This window comes from Cygnus olor, chromosome 2 (genome assembly GCF_009769625.2).
Source record: "Cygnus olor isolate bCygOlo1 chromosome 2, bCygOlo1.pri.v2, whole genome shotgun sequence".
NCBI classification, from domain to species: domain Eukaryota; kingdom Metazoa; phylum Chordata; class Aves; order Anseriformes; family Anatidae; genus Cygnus; species Cygnus olor.
The window spans coordinates 65,551,747-65,570,628 of record NC_049170.1 but is presented as its reverse complement, the minus strand read 5'-3'; the positions used below and the strand labels follow the sequence as shown (position 1 = coordinate 65,570,628).

Below are 18,882 nucleotides of genomic sequence, written 5' to 3'. Positions count from 1 at the left end.
GGTTTGGCTAGGCAGGGTGTACAGCCAGTCTGCAGAATGCTGAGGAGCCTCTCGCTCTTGGCCTCATCATGGTCCTCTGCAGGGAGGCCTGGGTCTCACACACATGGCCTGGGCATGGTGCTACAGCCTCAATAGAGCTTGTGTTACTGAAGGAGCCCTCACAGAGACTCTGCGAGAAGGTGTCCTCCTCAGCAACTGCTTCGCTCTGTGGCTGATCTCAGGTTCTGTGACCAGATATATGAGGCCTGGTGTGCTGGGAAGGAAGAAGGAATGCTGAATGAATGTCTGCGAAAATGTCTGGTTAATAATACCTGAGAAGGTTTGAAGCTCTGTCAGTAAATTATGCCCTGTATCACTTCATTAAGCTGGAGCTGGACAGACTTGCCCCATTTCTTGATGGCCATCACACACAGCTGCGGAACACAGGAGAAGTAAGAAGTAAGATTGGGCCAAAATTCCTCACTGGAGCATTTTTCCACTGCATAATGCCAGTTTGTCCAAATGGGAAGGAACTGAATCAATTTACAGGACAACAGAAAAGCAATGCCCCTTTCAGACACCCTGGGAGTGGAGACGGGGGACACTGCTGCCAGGTCCTGAGCAGGGAGGTGCTCAGAGCAGAAGGCATGTGGCCAGGCCCCTGTTGGCGTCCCTGCCTGCCCCCAGGAAAGCACCTGGCTGCTGCTGACAAGGGCAAGGTGCAGGTATCTGGGGTGACAGTTACTGCTGGAGAAAAGTGGAAAAAATGACTGCCCCTGGCAGCAGCAGATGCTGCCCTATCTCTCCGGCCTTGCTGTAGGAGCGTGGCCCTGGAAATGCTCCGAGCACCAGCTTATACCAGGTAAGCTACGATCCTCCAGTTCTTCTGGCTGATTTGGGCTGAATGAGGAGCCTCAGAGCACAAGCTATTAGATGGCAATTCTCTTAACAAACCCTTTATGTTAATTCAATAAAGGCTGCTTATGGAATTTCCCTTCTCTGAGAAAATTTCAACTTTTATAGAGAAATGGTGCTCAGTCTTTTTTTCTTTCCTTTTCAGGACTTCAGAAGTTACCTCAAAAATTCCCTGAAGCCCTAATAATAAAGATTCTCCGTCATGTGTCGGGATGTAATGTACAATATAACATTTTCACATTTGATGCTCAGCACAGTTAAATTTACCACAGTGCTTCGCATTCAATATATACCAAGAATTCTAGCAAAATCACATACTGTTCAACTAGAGATTTATCACGGGGTGCTTAACAATGAATTATTTAAAAGTACCTAATGTATCATGGTTTCTTGAGAGCCTAATGTGTGCGTGTGTATATATTTATACATAAAATACCTGTGAGCCATTATAGAATACCAACTTCTGAGCGTAGGGGTTTCAAGTGTAAATCTAGAGGATGTTTAAAAATAGGTACCCTCCTGAAAATGCAGTGGAGTTTTAGCAGGAAAAAAGCCTTAATCTTCACTGTTCGGATATACATGCAGTCATTTAAAAGGAATCTGTATCCTGTAGGGCTTCTTTTCGGTGAGATTTTTAAAAGTATCTAAATTCTGCCATGAAAGTTTTTTTCAACGTGCTTACTGATGTGGCATTTTAGATGTTGCTGAAAACTTTTTAAAAAAGTTCTCTCATTTGCAGGTTTGAGAAGATTACTACATGTCTCCTACCAGCAAGCGTACATAGTACTTTTTCCCAACATGCTGTGCTGAGTGGGTATGCACTTCCTTTTTACTGATGGAAAAACAGAAAAAGATGAAGTGGTCTGCCCAAGCTTACATGGCCAGGAAACAAACAGCCCGTTATGCTGTCTTTTCAGAACTTTCCCAGGGCTGCTCTGGGGAGCAGATTTTCTGCCACCCTTGAGATGAACCGGAGACTACTCTTTGGGTCCTAACCCTGCTCAGTCGGGGTGCACAGGCTGAGGAGCGGCAGCAGCTCATGGCTGCTTCTCTGGCCGCTTCTCCAGGTCGTGGTGGGAACAACCTCATGGGGTCAGACTTTCAGTTCTGTGTTGTGTCCTCTGACCCAAATCATCTTTTTTATTTTCTAACTGGCACCATTTGATAAATATGAGGACCCCACTGTCCTCTTCTCCCCCATCAAGGAGCCGCCTCCTCTTCGCCACCTCACTGGGTTGCTCTGGAAGGACACTCGTGCTTGTCTGCAGGGGAAGGCCACTGGTTATACCTCTCTACATATCGGTGAGCAAAGAGGGATGGATTTTCACATTGCTGGGTGGGATGCAGTTTTACTTTCACAGTTTCCTGCTGTCTGTCATTCCATCTTGCAGGTCAGAGCATCTGCGTTGAACTTACTCAGGACCTTGCAAAGAGATGGGTGGCCTGGGACTTCCTTTGGCACCTGCAACAGCTGTGGTGGGTCCTTGTTCTCAGGCATCTTATGTGGAAGGGCAGCATCTGATTCTTCCTTCCTTATGACATGGTGACAACAACCTGAAGCTTTCCAGCAATGGGTAGAATAGGAAGGAACAAGATGGGTGAAGGACAGCGAAAGATGCCAAGAGGAGGTCCAGAGCTAATTTCAGAGGTCACTTGAGTTCAGGTTTGTGACTGGTCAGATCTGGTGGACTAGTTTCAGCTATCAGCACCTGGGGGGTCAAATTCATCATATCAGCGTGCTCAGGCTAATGGCAATTCTGTTCTTCAGCAAGTCAGAGCCCTAATTCTGAAAGCCAGAGGGGGAAGATGAGGAAAGCCCCTCTCAAAGAGTTCATCTTTTTCTTCTCTGACAAGAGGCAGTGGAATGGAGTATTTTTCCTAAGGATGCTCTTTGAGGGTCCCATCCTCCCATGAGTCTCTAATTAACAATGGCAATGAACATCACCTCAGCCTTACTGTCCAGCTGCAGACTAGCCTAGCGGTTTGCAGATGGATTATCCTCTTGGCTTCTGCCTCCAGCAGGGAGCCCACCACTGCTGCAAGCCATGCATGTTTTCAAGGTGGAGATTAAGGGACCTCAAGAGGAAAAAAGGCTGAGACTGTGACCAAAAGCTTTGGTTTCATGTCTGTACCCAGCTCTGCAGTGAGTGACTGCCTCTCCCCACCTTGGTTTCTCCCGTGTGAAAGGCAGCACTCGTGAAAGCCTCCCATGATCAAATATAGCTTGAAAGAGGGCCCCCTGCAAAACTGGGGGCTCTCTGGAAATGGCGGTCAGCAGGGGCCGGTCTGGGCGCTACAAATTTCCAGGCGAAGAGGCTGCTGGGCGGGGGAGGCTGGGGGAGCGCAGGCGTGGGAGCGGGAGGAGGCGTTTAGTTATTTCGTTGGGGTTTTGTACGCTGAGGGCGGCGTGCGCTGGGGCTGACGGAAAACCTGAGTGGTTCCGAAAAGCTGCCAACACCTTCCCCCCCCCCAATAAAATAAATAAAAATAAAAAAGAAGGGGGGGAGCACAGAACCCCCACCCCCCTCTCGGCGCTGAGAGCCCCTCCCTCCCTGTCCCTCTCCGCCCGAGGGGCCGTCCCCATCCCCACCCCCGCATCGCCCCCCCAGGCCAAAAAAGGGGCAAGCCCAACGCGCCTCCCCCTCGGATTTCCTCCCCCGCCCACTGGCGGCGGCGGAGGGGCTCGGCGCCGGCATGGAAAGTTGGGGGGCGAGGGGGTGAGTACCCCGGAGGGGCGCGGGGGGTGACGCCCCGGTGGAGACGGGCGGGAGGCCGGCAGGGCGGAGGGCGGGAGGAACCTCCGGGATCCTCCGCGCTGCGTGGCCGTGCCGGTGCCCCGGGGGCCGGGAGGAGGCAGGGGGGAGCGCGACCGACGGCAGTCGGTTTTTTTTTTTTGTGTTTTTTTTTTTTTGGGGGGGTGGGGGTAACTTTTGGGGTGGGGGGGTGAATGGTGAGGGGGCATCTGGTGCTTAATAGGGCTGCTCTTGGGGGGGTCCCCCATTATGGGGGCCGGGGGCGGTCCCCGCACCGGGAGGGGAGGGGAAGAAGTGAGGGGGACAGGGTGTTCGCCGCCCCTCACCCAGCAGCCCGCGAGGAAACCCCCTCGGTGACCCCTCCCCCACCTCCAGGCTCGGGGGGGAGGGAGGGCAAAGGGGGGGCGGGGCCGGGAGACCCGGTGACGTCACCCACTTCCTGCAATAGAAAGTGAGGGAGGGTAACGCCCCCCTCACCCCCACCCCCCCCGAGCATCCCCCCCTGCCCTTCCCCTCCCCTCCCCTCCCCTCCCTGCCCCGGTCACGGCGCGGCTCTCCCCGAGGGGAGCCCGGGGGGGGGCGGAGCCTGCCGGGGGGGGCACGGCGCGAGGAGGAGGAGGAGGAGGAGGGAGGCGGGAGGCCGTGCGAGGCGGCGCCGCTGGGTCATGTTTGTGTTTGAGGCTGTCAAGTGAAGGAGGCTCCCGGCCTCCCCCCCCATCCCCCCCCCGCCGGCCTCCCCGCCGCCATCAGCCTCTGCCAGGTTTGCAGCGGGCCCCGGGAGCGGGAGGGGAAAGGGGGGAGGGAGAGGCACCGATAGGGGTTGGGGTGGTACTGGACAGGCTCTGCTCCCCACAACCCCCCGTGGGGCCTCCCGTGTTTTTTGTTTTTTTTTTTAAATTTAATTTCTATGGTGCTGTTGTGCCCCCCCACCCCCCAAGTGCCCGGCGTGTGCGCAGCGCTTTGTTCGGCGCGGCTTTGCGGAGGGGTTTTCCCAGGCTCCTCCCTCTCTCTTCATTCATGTTTTTTTTTTTCTTTTTTTTTTCCTCCTTTCTCATTTCCTTTCCTTTCCTCCCCTTCCCCTCCCCCCTCCCTATACCCCCCCCATTCCCCCCTTCCCCTATATCCCCTCCACTTCTGCGCCCCCCCTCTATCTGTGCCCCCCCTCCCCCCCCCATCTCTGTCCCCCCCAAGTTTGATCCCGGTTTTCCCCTCCTCGAAACGTCCCGGCGAGGAGCCCCTAGGGCAGAGCCGGCAGCCCCCAGCCCTCCTTTGTGCCAGCCTCTTCCCCTGTCTGGCTCCTCTTCCTGCTGCAACAGACAAAAGAAGCGTTAAAAATTAATGCTCGTGCTCCCCAGCGGCCTCTAGACCGAAGGGGTGGCGGCGAGAAGTCTGCTTGAAGGGGGGTTTGAATTTCGTTTTTATAAAAAAAAAACAAAACAAAAATAAAACAAACAAACAAAAAAGTCGCCTGGCTTAACGCCCCCCCCCCCCCCCCCCCCCCCAAGTTAATGCTTAAATGCTAAAAATCCTACATGCTTCCTCCCTTAAGTAGCTCTCTGTAATCATCTTGTCCATGTTAAGGGCCATTGAGGGGTTTGTAGAAATTCAGAGAAATTCTTCCGTGGGTTAATTAAGAAAATCTCACCATCCGAGGTGGTATTGCTATAAAAAGAAGTGGTCGGCATTTCGCTTTGTTTAGCTGGAACAGGGGGATTATGCCACTTGTTTTCTCTTTCATAAGATCTGTGTAAGTAGTTTGCTATAGGTCTGGGGGGATTTTGGAAATTAAACAAACTGCTCTTTAAACTGGGAGTAAATCGTAAGAACATCTGAAAAGTGAGAAAGCTTTGTTAACGTTGAATAAGGTGTAATTTTGGGGATGCACGTGTGGATCGGTACCATTTCAGTACAAAATCTGGTGTGTTGGCTGTTTAAAAAATACTTAAAAAATTCCCCCATCTGTGTGGTTTGTGCATGCTTGGCCTTTGCTGGCTGCAGCCTCCTGCAAATGCAGGGACTGTTGCAGCTACCTGGGAGGGTGGCAGGGCAGAAAGTGGCTGTGCAACAGCTTGCAGCTGGGTCAAGGGCCCATGTGGTTCTGTGCTGTTTGTGGTATTTTACCAGAAACCTCCCCTGAGGAGTTCCTCTGGATGTGCAAGCCCCAAGTGGGGGAACCCGAGGCTTCTTTGTGTTGTAGATAGGGTGGACTGTTGCTGCTGCTGTCTGTGTTTGCCCTTCGCTTTGCCTTCTCACCCAGAGAAGAGCATGTATTATCTTAAAGCCTGATGTCAAATTTTGTTTAGTTTTCCAGAATTATTTACATGGGGCACAAGTTGTTGGAAGACATTTTCTGGCTAGAAAACAGCTGACGAATGTGGAAAAGTGTCTTAGTTTTCTCATGCCTCCTGAGTAATCCCAAAAGGAGTTTCACCCTCATTTAATTTTCTTACGGTAGTGGAACATCTTGCTCCATAAAGGGATGGATACAGAAATATTTCTTGGTCATCGCTAATTTCCATAACTGTTTTAGGGTGAAAGGGAGCGGATAGGTATCTTTGTTTTCCTTCTTAATGCTGCATACATCTCCTAACTTCTCTCTTTTATTTTTTTTAGCATGCGGATTAATTTACCCCTTTGACAAGTTTATGGCGCTGCCATCTCTCTGCTTGCTGTACTCTTCGTTTCTGAGAGGAAAAAGTGGAATAAGAGATTAGAGGAAAATGCCGCGGACAAAGCAGATACATCCAAGAAATCTGAGAGGTATGTAGCTCTCCACAGAGAGAAAAAGCGTTTGCAAAACTTGGTTGCGTTTCCAGTTATGAGGTTGAAGAAATGTGTACTTATGAAGTCTGTTTTGACCCCAAAATATCTTGCCAGCAAATTCTAGGAGTAATCCAGGATGCTTCTCTAATATTGAGAGAAATAAGTGGGATCTGTTCTTATTGCTGTAGTGTGTGTGCACGACTGTGTTCTTGATATCCTCCAGATTAGAGCAATAAGTAGCTTGAACTCTGAAAAAGCAAAAGATGACACAGCTTCCTTGCCAGAAAATTTAGTTGAAATATACCGGGAGATTGGAAGTGTTTGCAATGTAAAATGCAGCCTGAGATCTGGCTGCCAGTCATTGTTTTTCTTGACAGTAATTGGTTTGGCTTGCTTTGGAGGGGATCAGACTCTCCAGTGCGTGCCTTCCCACTATTTATCATCTCCGTCGTCCATGCTACTGCAGGAATCGCTGGGTATGACCTTGGTCTCCTTGCTGGCCTGCCTTCACGCAGCTGAGCTCACTGGCTGCAGAAGGGAGCAAGTGTGTAACGGACATGCTCCACAAACTGACAGGCTGAGATGTCCAGGTGGCTCCTGGAACAAAATCCTGGCATGCTTAACAGAGCCCAGGACGGGCAGATGAATGTGAGCAATCCGATCCCTTGATTATTGTTGCTGTCTTGGTCAAAGTGGCCCTGGAGGAATTAAATGAGGGGAAAAATATAGATTAGTTGAAAAGCAGACATGTATGTGGAAGGAAAACAAGCTTCCACCATCGGCCTTGTATGTAGTTGTTGGGAGAACATGTGTGCACCCCCTCACGTGGCTGTCATCAGCTTTCTTAAGGTGAATTTCACTGCTGTGGTAGGCAGAGAAGCATCCCTTCAGAAAATAAAAGCAAGGACAAAACCACAAATGTCAACATAAACTTCTGGTGGCAGGAACAGCATTTGATTCAACTTTTTTTAAAAAAAAAAAAAAAAGAAAAACAAACTCCGAAACCCAACAGTCATAAGCACGTGTTTCACTTAGTTTACAATTGAAAGGCTCTTAAGTGCTAGTGTATACAGCTGTATCAAAAACTCTGGGGGTCTGTGAACTGTGTCACTGCTACCAGTAAGCATCTCTGCTGCAGAGGATGTTTTTGCAGTGCCTTCACTCACGAAATGTGGAACAGTGTGATGGATAAACCTCCATCGCGGATCAGGAGAGGGGAAAAAGCAGCAGTGGGCACCTTGCAGTGTCTTGCATTTAGGTGATGCCACTTCCCATTCCGACTGAACTTAAAGCAATAAATTAGGCCCCAAGTTTCAGTATTGCTGCTTACCAAGTTGCTGATGTAATTGATGTAATGTTTGCCAATCAAATATAAAAGTGATCTAATTTTAGTGCTCTGGTATCCACTCTTGTACTGCTTTGAACTTAATAGGAGTTAAGTCTACTGTAAAGCTTTTTGTAGCTTTGTATTCATTTAACTGAAAGCATTTAAAATAAATAATCGAATTAAACTCTTAATTGTGTAATAAATTACTTGTTTTTTGCCTTGCATAATTTCCCCAGTCATTTAGCTTTTATCACCCCTCTAATAGCAGTTTTTATCAGTTTCTGTTTTTCTACAACTAGTAGAGGTTTTTGAATAAATTAAGGTGGGTTAAATGTTGGGAGGGGAAATAGAGGTATACAGTGAGCCCATAATTTGAAATGATATTGGAACCTCTTATTAACAGTTAAAAATGATTGTTGAAACTACATAGGTGCTGAGAGGTGCATGTTGTAAGCATGTATTGCTATCGTAGGTTATTAGAGGTGAAGTGATTTGAAAAATCAGTTTACTTCTCATTAGTGATGCCCTATTTCCATTTTTAGTCTTGATAATGAGGAAAACTGGATTTCAGTTTTAGTTATTTTATCAGTCTCTGAGAATACAGCAGAAAATGCTGAAAACCTCGGGTTTTGATGGATTTTGAGGAGGCTGAAAGATTGCATAGCTCTGCTTTCTGGCAGTTTACATTTGTGTATGGAAGGTTAGACCAGACTTAAATTGGGAGTCTTAACCATTAAAACTTTTAAGTGTACATTGTAGATGTGATGTTTAATTTATGGCAATTGGTACAGATAATAACCAGATCTGCAAAAAGAATACACGCCTGTGGTCTAAGGTGGAACTCAGCAAACTCTGAAATTTTATAACCTTTGGAAGACAAAGATGTAAGGTTAAGTAGCTTTTATTTTTACGATAAAAGTTATGTTTACATTGTCTACACCTAATTATTACTATCTGAACTATGTACAAAGAACACGGTAGCCTTACCTGGCTTCTCCCTTCCTTGTCTCAACCTCTCTGGTTGCCCCATCGCAGTCAAGTTTCCAGTAGCTTTACCATGTCTGGAGCCCATCAATGTTTAACTTTTCCAAGAGAGCACTTCTGAACAACCCTTGACACTGTCTATCCACTCTGCTGTGCATCAGACGAGTTACTTAGTTTGCACTTGCAGTCCAAGTCTGCCTCGAGAGTAAGCAACCAAGTCCAAGAACCTAAAGTATGTACGCAAATTCTAAAACAAAAGCAAACCCATGACTTTACTTCTCCCCACCCCGTAAAAAAGTTAATTTGTGATTTTCATCAGCACAGAAATAAGTTTTTTAAAGTTTTAATATTGCCTGTGTTTACTGTAAGCAGCTTTGTTGTCTGGGGAAAATGAAATGGCGTTGTTTAATATGTAGATCTAAATGTAAGAATTTGGCAAGTAACCTGAAGGCTCTTCTTTTTGTGTCATGGCACTATTTTACTTATTTTGTATGCTTTTGAGAGAGCAGACAGTCTTTGACAAATTAGAAGTGTTCCACAGTGAAGATCAAGTTTCTGTGTGTGTGTGTGTGTTTTTGTGTGTGCTGAGGTCCCCTACCCTCATCCCCTATCTTGTATTTTGCTGTCTGTTTATAGATGAGTCAATACAGTGTAAAGTATAGTTAGTATACTAACTAATTTTACAGCAGGAAAAAAACAAAACAAACAAAAAAACACAACAAACTGTTATCAAGAGGACAGGATATGGGAAACATTACTTTGTAAATAAATTAAAAAAGAAAATGAAATTAGTTGGCTGTTTGTTTTCATGACTATGTGCTTGTCACATGGTTTTAATGCCTGACTGCGGCTGAACGAGTGTGTTATATCTGATGCCTTATGTCAATAAGGCATCTGCTGTGCTGTACTCGTTTCATTATTTTGTTTTGACGTGTCAGTCTTCCCGGCTTCTTGCTGCAAATACATCCTCAAGAAAAAACGTTAGCATCACCAGTGGACTGCCTTGGTAAGAGCTGTTGTGCATGGTATCAGACTTGCATGTCTCTTGACTAATTTAATAATAATTGTAGTCATCCCCAGAAGTGGCTAAAGTTGGACAGAAATTATGTTTTTGCGGGTCTCAAAAGGATATGATTTGAATGCATTCAAGTTCCAAAAAATACTTCATAGTTTCAAAAATGAAGGCTAAAGCCATGCCTGGGAAAAGGCTGGCATCTATCTGAGTTACCAGTCAGCTATGCAACTGAAACAGAGCAAATAAGCAGGCGTTCCTGACCTTGTCTTAGTCTCTTAAAAAAAAAAAAAAAAAAAAAAGCTAATCTCAGACACATTCTCATGTTGTTAACGAATGAAGAGCATTGTCATCTCCCCCAGAAAAGGAGTGTGTTGTGAAAGAGGAAAACATCCATCTCATTCAGGAGGGAGGCTGGAGAAAGTACTGCTTACCAGACATCCAGAGGTCATTGGTCCTAAATTTACTTTATTTGTTGTGTTAAGTTTTACGTAACTTGTAAAAGACTACTTTGCATGCAGTCACACCATATATTTACATGGCCAATTGATACACAGATGTAACAAAACATTTCACAGAAGCAGTAATGTATTCCCAGAAGTACAGTTACATTAGAGAATCATGCTTTTAGCAGAGCTGAGTGGGCTTGGTTTTGTTGTCAGATGGTTCTGAGGATATAGGAGGAAAAACAACTCATGTTTTTGTTTACTTAGGCGTACCCAATTGCAGAGTTCAAATTGAAAACTTATTATCTGTGCAGTGTTCAGCACAGTGCTCTGATGCACTAGTACAAAAATGTAACAAATATTTTTAACTTTGTCTTTTTCCTAGACAAGCTTCTCTTTATTTTTAGGAATACAAATTGTTGCTGTTTCTACTTTTTCTTCTCAATCAAATATTTCCATTCAAAACAAATGGTGGATGGGCCCATAAAGTTCAAGATCTGTTTTCAAAGGTTTTAACTCTTTGTAGTTGTTAAAGAAGTGCAGGTATAATATAAATTGTGTTGTTCAATAGCTTGATAGCTTTGCTGTAATCTGAAAAGTGCGCCTAAGTTGGCTGGAAAGCTGCATACGTTCTGGGTCCGATGATTTCCATGAGAATGAAGTGTCTGATACATCTTAAGTGTAATTTAGTAAAGACTCTTGGAGTTGGTTTAAAATTTTAATGTGCTTTCAGTACTGAAATAGGCCTGTCTACATTGAAAACTGACAGGTTAACATTTCTCATTAGTGTTTGGTCATGTCATCTATAAAACCTGAGAAGTGATCATTGTGCTGTGCTTTAACTCATGATTTTCATCAAAGGATTTGCAAAGTCTTCATTTTTATTTTTTTAATATTTTTTTAAGACTCACTTCTGTAACTTGCGCTTGCTCAGTTCAAAAGAAATGTTCAGGCATTATATTTGACTTCTGGGCCATAGTGCTGTTTCTGACAGAAAAATGTTTTGCTTTAGGCTATTTCTGAGGCTCCGTTGTTGTGGTGTTGGTACACCACAAGTACTGGTGTGTTGTGCCCTGTAGTGTACCCATAGACATCCCTAAAGACACTGTAGAGAAAGTCCAGATAAGTATTTTGCTCAAACTTATGGAGCATGTGTGATGCAGGTGGAACAAGAAGTCAGAGCTTTGACTTGGTGACTTAATTATAGAAATCCCCATTCATTTGGCAGCAGTTATGGTTTCTGTGTGTTGGGTTGTTACCAATACCTGAACAGCTAAAAAGCTAAAATCTCCCTCATGAAGGTAGAAGGTACAGGTGGCCCTGTAGGTATGCTGTCAGCCGAAGTGCCAGAAGATCCTTCCACAATGCAATGCATAGACTTTGCATGTATCTCTTGTAGGCCACAGAAGTAGTCTCTCTGTGCCTCGTGTTTCTTGTCTGTGGTGTGGAATGATAATGTTTCTCTCTATTTTCGTGGGGATTTGTTTTACCTGTTTGGAGTGTGAGAACTTCACGCTGACAGTTGTTTCCTACTGTGCTGTATAAACGTCCTTGCACCTTAGAGAGCTTCTTGGCTGCAACCAGTAAATTCTGTTGTAATGTGAATAATATACATCTTTATGTATGTTTGAAAAACTGTCTAAAATACACTGCAGTGTATAAAGGCTGAATTTAAAGCTGTGGTTTGCCACCCTTTTTCCTCTTACCTGTCCTGTCGCCATCTCCCTGTGATATAACCCAAAATTTGATCATCTAAGTGTTTTTTTGACAGGGTCTTGTCCTATTTGCTGTGCAGGATGGTTGGGCCCCTTACGTCAGTGGTCACAAGCAATGGAAAAATGTCTGCTGAGAGGGGATTGCGAGAGAGGAAAGAATGGTAGGGTGGATAAGACTGTACTGCCTTGAGAGAGCTGCATTTTGTTCCTGCCTCTGCTTCCAAGCTTCTTGTGTGAGGCTGAGCAATTCTGTTAAACCAGATTTTTGTAGCCAACTGGTAATTGTGTTCTGCATTTTGCCAGAGCTGAGATGCCAAGGCACAAATTCTGAGTTTCTGCAACTGCAGTTGGTCCGCTTACTTCCAAGTTGTAGATGTAAAAGTGCTAAGTACCTTTAAAAAAAAAAAAAATCGTGGTCTAGGTGACCTAAGATTAGTCAAAACTTTTGGCAAATCTGTTAATCTCTCCATGCTTTTGTCTCTCTCCTGTAAACTGGAGATACCAGCACCACATCAGCTTCTAAGGGTTCGAAAGATAAAGTTGTCAGTGTTGTGAAGCAGCTGCTCGGTGGCTAAACAACGGAAAAGATGATGAAGAAACTGGTAGTCTTGTATTTGGCGTGTGCTGTGAATAAGGCCCAGAGCCAAACAGACTTCATTTGGGTAAACAACCTTACTTTTGGCATTCTGTGACTTCTTAGCACTTGGCTTCACCATCTTAACATTTAGAAGATGTTCTTAAATGTTGCTTCTTAGCTGTTAAAATAGTAAACTGGAGGGGGGAAAAACAAAACAACAAAAAAAACAGAAAACCCAAGAAAATCCATCTTATTGAACCGCAGCGCTTTCCATGTGAGTCACCACCACGGTGGGACCACACCGTGTGGGCTGTGTACCACAGCGATGTATCCCCTGTGGACCAGGCATGAGGGAGCAGAGGGAGAAACCTCTCCCATCAGTGAGCTTTGCAGCATTTGTTCCTGGTATGAGAGCTGTTAGGGCTCTTACAGGTTTTAAATGTTTATGCCGGTTTCTGTAATATCCTTCTTCTTGTGTGTAGCGTAATGTTGCAGAGTTTGGAGCTGCTGCTGAGAAAGCCCCTGCAGTGAGGAGGGAATACTCAGTGCAGGAAAAGCCTTCAGAGAGGAACGTCTTTAAGGTCATAGTTTCCCAGGTGGTTTCAAGATCACTTTAGCTATGCTAACACCGAGGGCAGGGGGTGACTCTTATGCTGGATCAGATCCCCGATGCTGCGCACACTGAAGCCTGGGAGGGAGAGCATGAAGACAGGCTCAGCTCAAACCCCCTCTTGCACCCCAGCGGTTCCGTCGCTTGGGCTCACAAAAGCCTGTGCCAGTGTAAGGGTCGGAAAGCTGTGGGGATGGAAATGGAGGGCCCAGAGTAGGTAGAGTTACAAGATTGCCTTTCTTTCTCCCCGCCCCCCCCCCCCCCTTTTCTTTTTTTCAAAGCTTGTATGCCAGCTTGAACTTGTGAAACTGTGCTGGAAACCTGTATTTGCTGTGTATAAATGGTAAGCTTTTGGGGATTCTTAAATTGCCCCAAAATAGGTATGTATTTTCATCAGGGTAACATGAGATCTATTCTTTATTCCTATCTTGTTCCCCTTCAGAAACCCCTTCTACTGACAAAATTCAAAATTGGGAAGCAACAGAGGTTCTTAATGGAACGACTTTAAGAATTTTAGTAAACCAAGAGGAAACTGAACTTTTCTTAGTTAACACATCAATTAAAAACATAATAATAATAAAAAAATGCCCATAAAATTTGGCGTACAGCTTTTATTCAGAATGGACAAAGTATGGCTAAGATTGAAGTTTAAAAACAAACAACATTTAAATGGAGCTGGCACTGTCATCTCTGAATATGTGTATATTATAGATTGCTGCGTATGCATGCTAAATATTAGAAGGGGATAATGCAAAGTGAGTCTGCTTGATGCAGACAGTGGCAAGAATAGGTGATTTCAGAGGGTGTTAAAATAACATTAGGAAGAGGGATAAAAGAATGGTGTTCCAGGTAAAAGGATTGCAAAGACACACCTGCAAGGATGACTTTGATAAAAAGAATGGAGGAAGCGGCTTGGTTCTGCTCTCTTGATGGCAGAAAAGAACAAATTGTTTTTTAAGGAGTAGAAATCATATCGTTGCAGTTAGAATCAGGCAGAAGCTGGAAGAAATTAGTGAAGGGTCAGGTTAAAAAAAAACAACAAACACAACACAATTGAATTCCTACAGACATGAAAAAGCAGCCATGATCTGGAGCTTGAAGATATCTTATAAGCCAGTTAGATGTCTTTGCAAGTAAAGTGAAGTTGAAATAATGCAGATATATAATTCTGCCTCACCTTCACATTCTCTATCTTGTTTATTTTAATTGAGCAAAGAGTAAGAAATATTACAGAATTTGGCATTTGCTGAAGTATGAGCCACAGTATGTTAGGAATGTCTCGGGGGGAAAAAAAAAAGAGGTTATGAAAAGAGAAACAAAAAGTAAGATTTGTTCTTAAAAAAGTAAGCAGTTGTTCTTTCAAACATTTCTATTACAACAGACAGTTGGCTCTGGGATGAAACTGAGTCAAGTTTTTTGGGCTCAGGAATAGCTACATTTTATGAGAGTCAAGCCTTCTCAGAGCATTGAGAAGAATGACTTTTTTTAAATTCTTGCAACTCAGAATAGATTTTGGTTTGCAGTGAGATGTAAGGTATCTGTATTAACATTCTGAGTGGATGGTGAACTTCCCTAAAAAAAGAAAAAGCTGCTTCCAGTATGCAACTATTAGAAATTAAAATGTAAATAACAAAATCCTGGATAGGCTACAGAGGCTTAGTTATCAGAGCCTCCTCGCAGACTTATCATCATCGACATCTTAAATGTCTGCTAGGAAAAAGGCAAAGGTTTATGGTCTCACATTTTCTCAAATTATCTTTCTAATACTTTAAAACTATGCAAGTTTATCTGTTGACACTCATGTCAGTATTTTCAAACTCTGTATGCATCAGTCCACCAGAGTTTGTGGTTGTCTGCTGTGTTACTGCACAGGCCTCTTTTACGCAGCAAAATAAACTTTCCAAGAGCATTGTAAACATTTAAAAATATCTTGCTATAGTGAATTCTTTGTAAGTAAAGAATTAACAAAGGAATTTGTAGCCTAGTAGTGCTTCCTTAGACTTTACACTGAGCCTACTTTTTGGTGCTCGAAAGGGATTGTAAGGTAAGTACATACCTGCTGCTGCAGGCGAGCATCGGCGGGCTGCATTCATTCCCTGTCCTTGGCAAAGGGAGAACGTGGGCAGTGCCTCCCTCAGCTGTCTGTTGGTAAGTGGGTGACTTGCTGAAGAGGTGGGTGAAAACTGTTCTGTTCTAGGCACGGTCATTTGTTATCACCAAAACATTCTGCATGTAGTCCGACTTCATGCATTCAGGAAGCTGAGAAAAAAAAATAGCCCTCTGGTTTTGGGCTTTTTGTTTGTTTATTTATTTATTTTTTATCTTGAAATGACTCCCTTTTGGTGCAGTAGGCATGTAGTTTGAGTTTCTTGTGATCAGACAATTTGATTTAAAATTGCAAACTGCTCTAAATATTTATGCAGGGAGACATAAACGAGACTTTCTAGAGCTACACATTTTCAAGGAGCTGGTTATACAAGTATGTGTTTCCTAGACTTGCTTATTCTTTGGTATGTTGGACTTCTATAGCAAGAATTTTAGCTCAGTAATGGCTTATGAGACTACGAAGAGAGAAATTCAGGCTCTCTGCTCAGTTGGAAAAGTAAGGTTTTCCTTTCTGTGTTAAAGGAGATGGATGAATCAACTGGACTTTAAATTTCCAAATGAGATGAATTGGGCAAAGTGCGTGGTCTTTCCCTCCACTTGTTTAAATGTGTCATAACTCAGAATATTTACATTAAGAAGAAGGAGGGAAAAAAAAATTACAGCTGATGTTTGGAGCCTTCTGTGACGCATTTGTGGGGGAAGTGGGGAAGCTCTTATTTAGTAGGGTAGACAGGACTGTTTGGTTTTGTACAAAAACTTTTAAAAGGTCCTTAAAGATTCTTTCAGAATGAGATTGCTCAGAGAACATGCTGATATAGCAATTTCCTTATGACCTTTGGTGACTGAAAAAGAAGTGTCTTTTCAATGATCCACAAGGTGTGAAAAGTGGAAGACAAAGTTGAAGAAGTATTTGTACTTTTCAGTTTAATCTTTGATTTAAGGTTTTGTTGGTGTTCCTAATTGCATCTGGTTAATGAAGTAAACTGCACTTAGCATCTTCGATATCCTGCAGAAGCAGCGAGCAGAGAATGTCTTGAAAAGGACCATGGGCTGGTAGGCTAAGATGCCCTGTGAACGTTTTTTCCACAGATTCCTGCATGTTTAAAAGATAAGTTCATGCTAAGTCCCATTTGTAAATCCCAGGGCAGACCTCAGCGGTCTGAAATTGCAAAAGGTTTGGAAAGAGGTGCAGAGAGAAAAAGCAGTGGTTGAGGAGGGTCCTGTGGCCTAACGTAGCTACAAAACAACAGTGCGTGTGTTCTTAGTTACCTATGAAATATGTGGCTCAAGTCCTGCCAGCAGTGGTAGTCATGGAATATCCAGAGCACACTGCATGACTTCCTCTGATTTTTGGCTTAATTTTGGGGGGCGGAAAAGCGGGAGAAGTTAATGTTGAGCAGTATTGTTTTTAAATACTGAGTGCTGCTAGGTCAGAGGGGAGATCGCACACTTGTTCTTACCCTAAAGATTGTGATGCAGACACGATATGGAGCCAGGAAAAAGAAAGAAGTGTTTAGAAATGGCACAGTTTCTGGGGTAGTTTTCCTATTCCATTACCTCTGTGGAATCTCTAGCAGTTGTGCCTTTTGAAGAGGAGCGTGTCTTTCAGACAGTAGGTTTTACCGTTTTCCCCGTTTCAGGATTTCTTACAGAAAGAAGTATTTTTGTCCCAGTTTTATCAAGGAAACACGATGCTGTATGTAGTAATTGTGTTTAAAAAAAAGTGCTCTATATTTTTTATTAGCAAAATACATATGTCAAAATGTTCCTGTAATTCTCAGTTGTCAAGAGGCAGAGATAAGTATGTATGTTGTGATAGTTTAGTGCATTGAATCTTAAAAGATAATTGCCTTCTTCAGTATGAGGACAATGCTTCTGTGACTGGGGCAGATTAGGAACTATGGAAATACTGAATGTTATTACAGGGATGATTTAATAATTTTCAGAGTAAATATTTATGCAGTGTACACAGTAAATTTGTCTCAAGTATTGCACGCATTTGTCAAGGGGTGGGAGAATATGTATCCTTTTTCATGGTATTGATATATGGAATGTTTCAGTAAGTTCTCCCCTGGTATTTTTTCTTTCTTTTAAACAGAGTATATTTCTCAGCCAATGAAATCATACATTTATTTTAGAACATTTTTAATATATGTTAAGTCCAAATATATGTCCATCAGTATGTTTGAAAATAGTATTTTCTTGATGTGCTTTTTCCTCTTTTCCTCAAAATTCTGAAATATAATCTGAAATGGTGATGTACCTTCTGGAGATATCAGAGGAGTTGCTGTGTAGGTTGAGGACGATTGTACTTTTAGTCAGGCTGTCCCAAATACCTCTTCAAGAAAGTTTCCTGCCAGGATTGCTGCACAATCTGGCTGCCACCCCAAAGACATCCATTGCCACAAGGGTACCAAGAGCGAGCCAGTGTTTGTTACTTGGCTGCTGAATGCAGATCTGCTTCCCTGCTGAAATGGTCAGTCTTCTGTCTCTTCAGCTCCTTAAGCAGGCCAGTCAGGCTTGCTCTGAAGCTCTGCAGTGCTTCAGAAAACCAGAAACTTTTGCTTGTCTCAGTGTATCATCTGCATATGCAGGAGTACTCTGGAGGCAGACCCTGAAGCTCCTGGATGGAACAGCTGGAATCTCCTGCTTTTGGGGCCTTTGCTGGAGGGATGCCGTCCCCTCGAACGGGAAGGCACCCTAGGTGGATCCAGGCATGTCCCAGGGCTCATGGGAAGCTTCACAGAATTCAAGGTGGGAAATGGCCTTGACACAAAACAGGTTTTAACTATCAATGTTTTTCCAGTATTGTAAGGCTGGTTTCTACCATGTTTTTTCAAAAAGAATAGTGCATTCCTCTTCAAGACGATCATTTTAGCTTTTTTTTCTTCACAGCTTTTTTTAAGGTAATGTTTCTGTGTTTTTCCTCCTCCTGTGTGCTTTTTTCCTTCTCTTATTCTTTTTTTCCCAAAGCAACTTCCAGTTCTCACTGTCCTTGGATAGTGCTTCTCTGCCATTCAGTCTGCTAGTATAACTATTATCAGCAGTGTAACAAGCATCTGAAATACAGGAAAATTCATAGTGTCTTTTATTCCTCCCTAATCTGTTCTGAAATTTCACAAACCTTTGATATTGCTGACATCTTATGTGTTATGGTTTGTTCACTGAACAAAGTTGTAGGTATAAAGACATTTCTACAGAAGCAGAGTAAAGCCTCTACATGGCAAGGCTTTAAAAAATACTATTAATATGTTCTCAGAAATAACATTTTTACAGTGCAGTGAGAAAGCAGAACAAGAAATTGACTATAGAGAAACATGGTGTATTAAGAGCCAAGGTTCAGGGGTTTGAAGAATGTGATATCCGTCTGTAACATGCTCAGAAAGCATTGCTAAGTAATGGATTTTCAGTATATCTGAAAACTGACCCTATTATTTTAAGTAATATTTCTACATTCTCTTCAAAATAAAAGAGCAAGCCTGTGGATGGTTACATCTATAGTACATTTGTATAAACACACTTAGAACTGCTTGGAAGTGCATGAATATTGAAACATTTTCCCAACTTCTACAATAACTTTTGTATTTTTTTTTCCATCCTTTTCTTTTTGTAAAAGTTCTCGATTTCCCCATTCAGTTGTAGATTCACACTTTGGCATCTTTTCTTCTGAATGATCAGCCTCTATGCTTCAGCAA

The 18,882-nt window shown here is 43.6% G+C and overlaps 1 protein-coding gene across 7 annotated transcripts in view; it reads left to right on the top strand.

The window, feature by feature from the left end:
* The first annotated feature begins 2,260 nt into the window (after positions 1-2,260).
* Positions 2,261-18,882, top strand: part of HIVEP1 (HIVEP zinc finger 1) — a 132,613-nt gene continuing 115,991 nt past the window's right edge. For 3 of the 7 annotated variants that reach the window (XM_040546088.1, XM_040546085.1, XM_040546083.1), the window contains exons 1-2: positions 3,504-3,611; positions 6,261-6,407. In XM_040546088.1, coding sequence (XP_040402022.1) covers positions 6,368-6,407 — 40 coding nt within the window. In that variant the 5' untranslated portion in view covers positions 3,504-3,611; positions 6,261-6,367. Of the gene's footprint in view, positions 2,371-3,503; positions 3,612-4,165; positions 4,408-5,714; positions 6,099-6,260; positions 6,408-18,882 lie in introns of those variants that run through there. The other 4 variants (XM_040546081.1, XM_040546080.1, XM_040546082.1 and 1 more) reach the window with 4 other exon arrangements.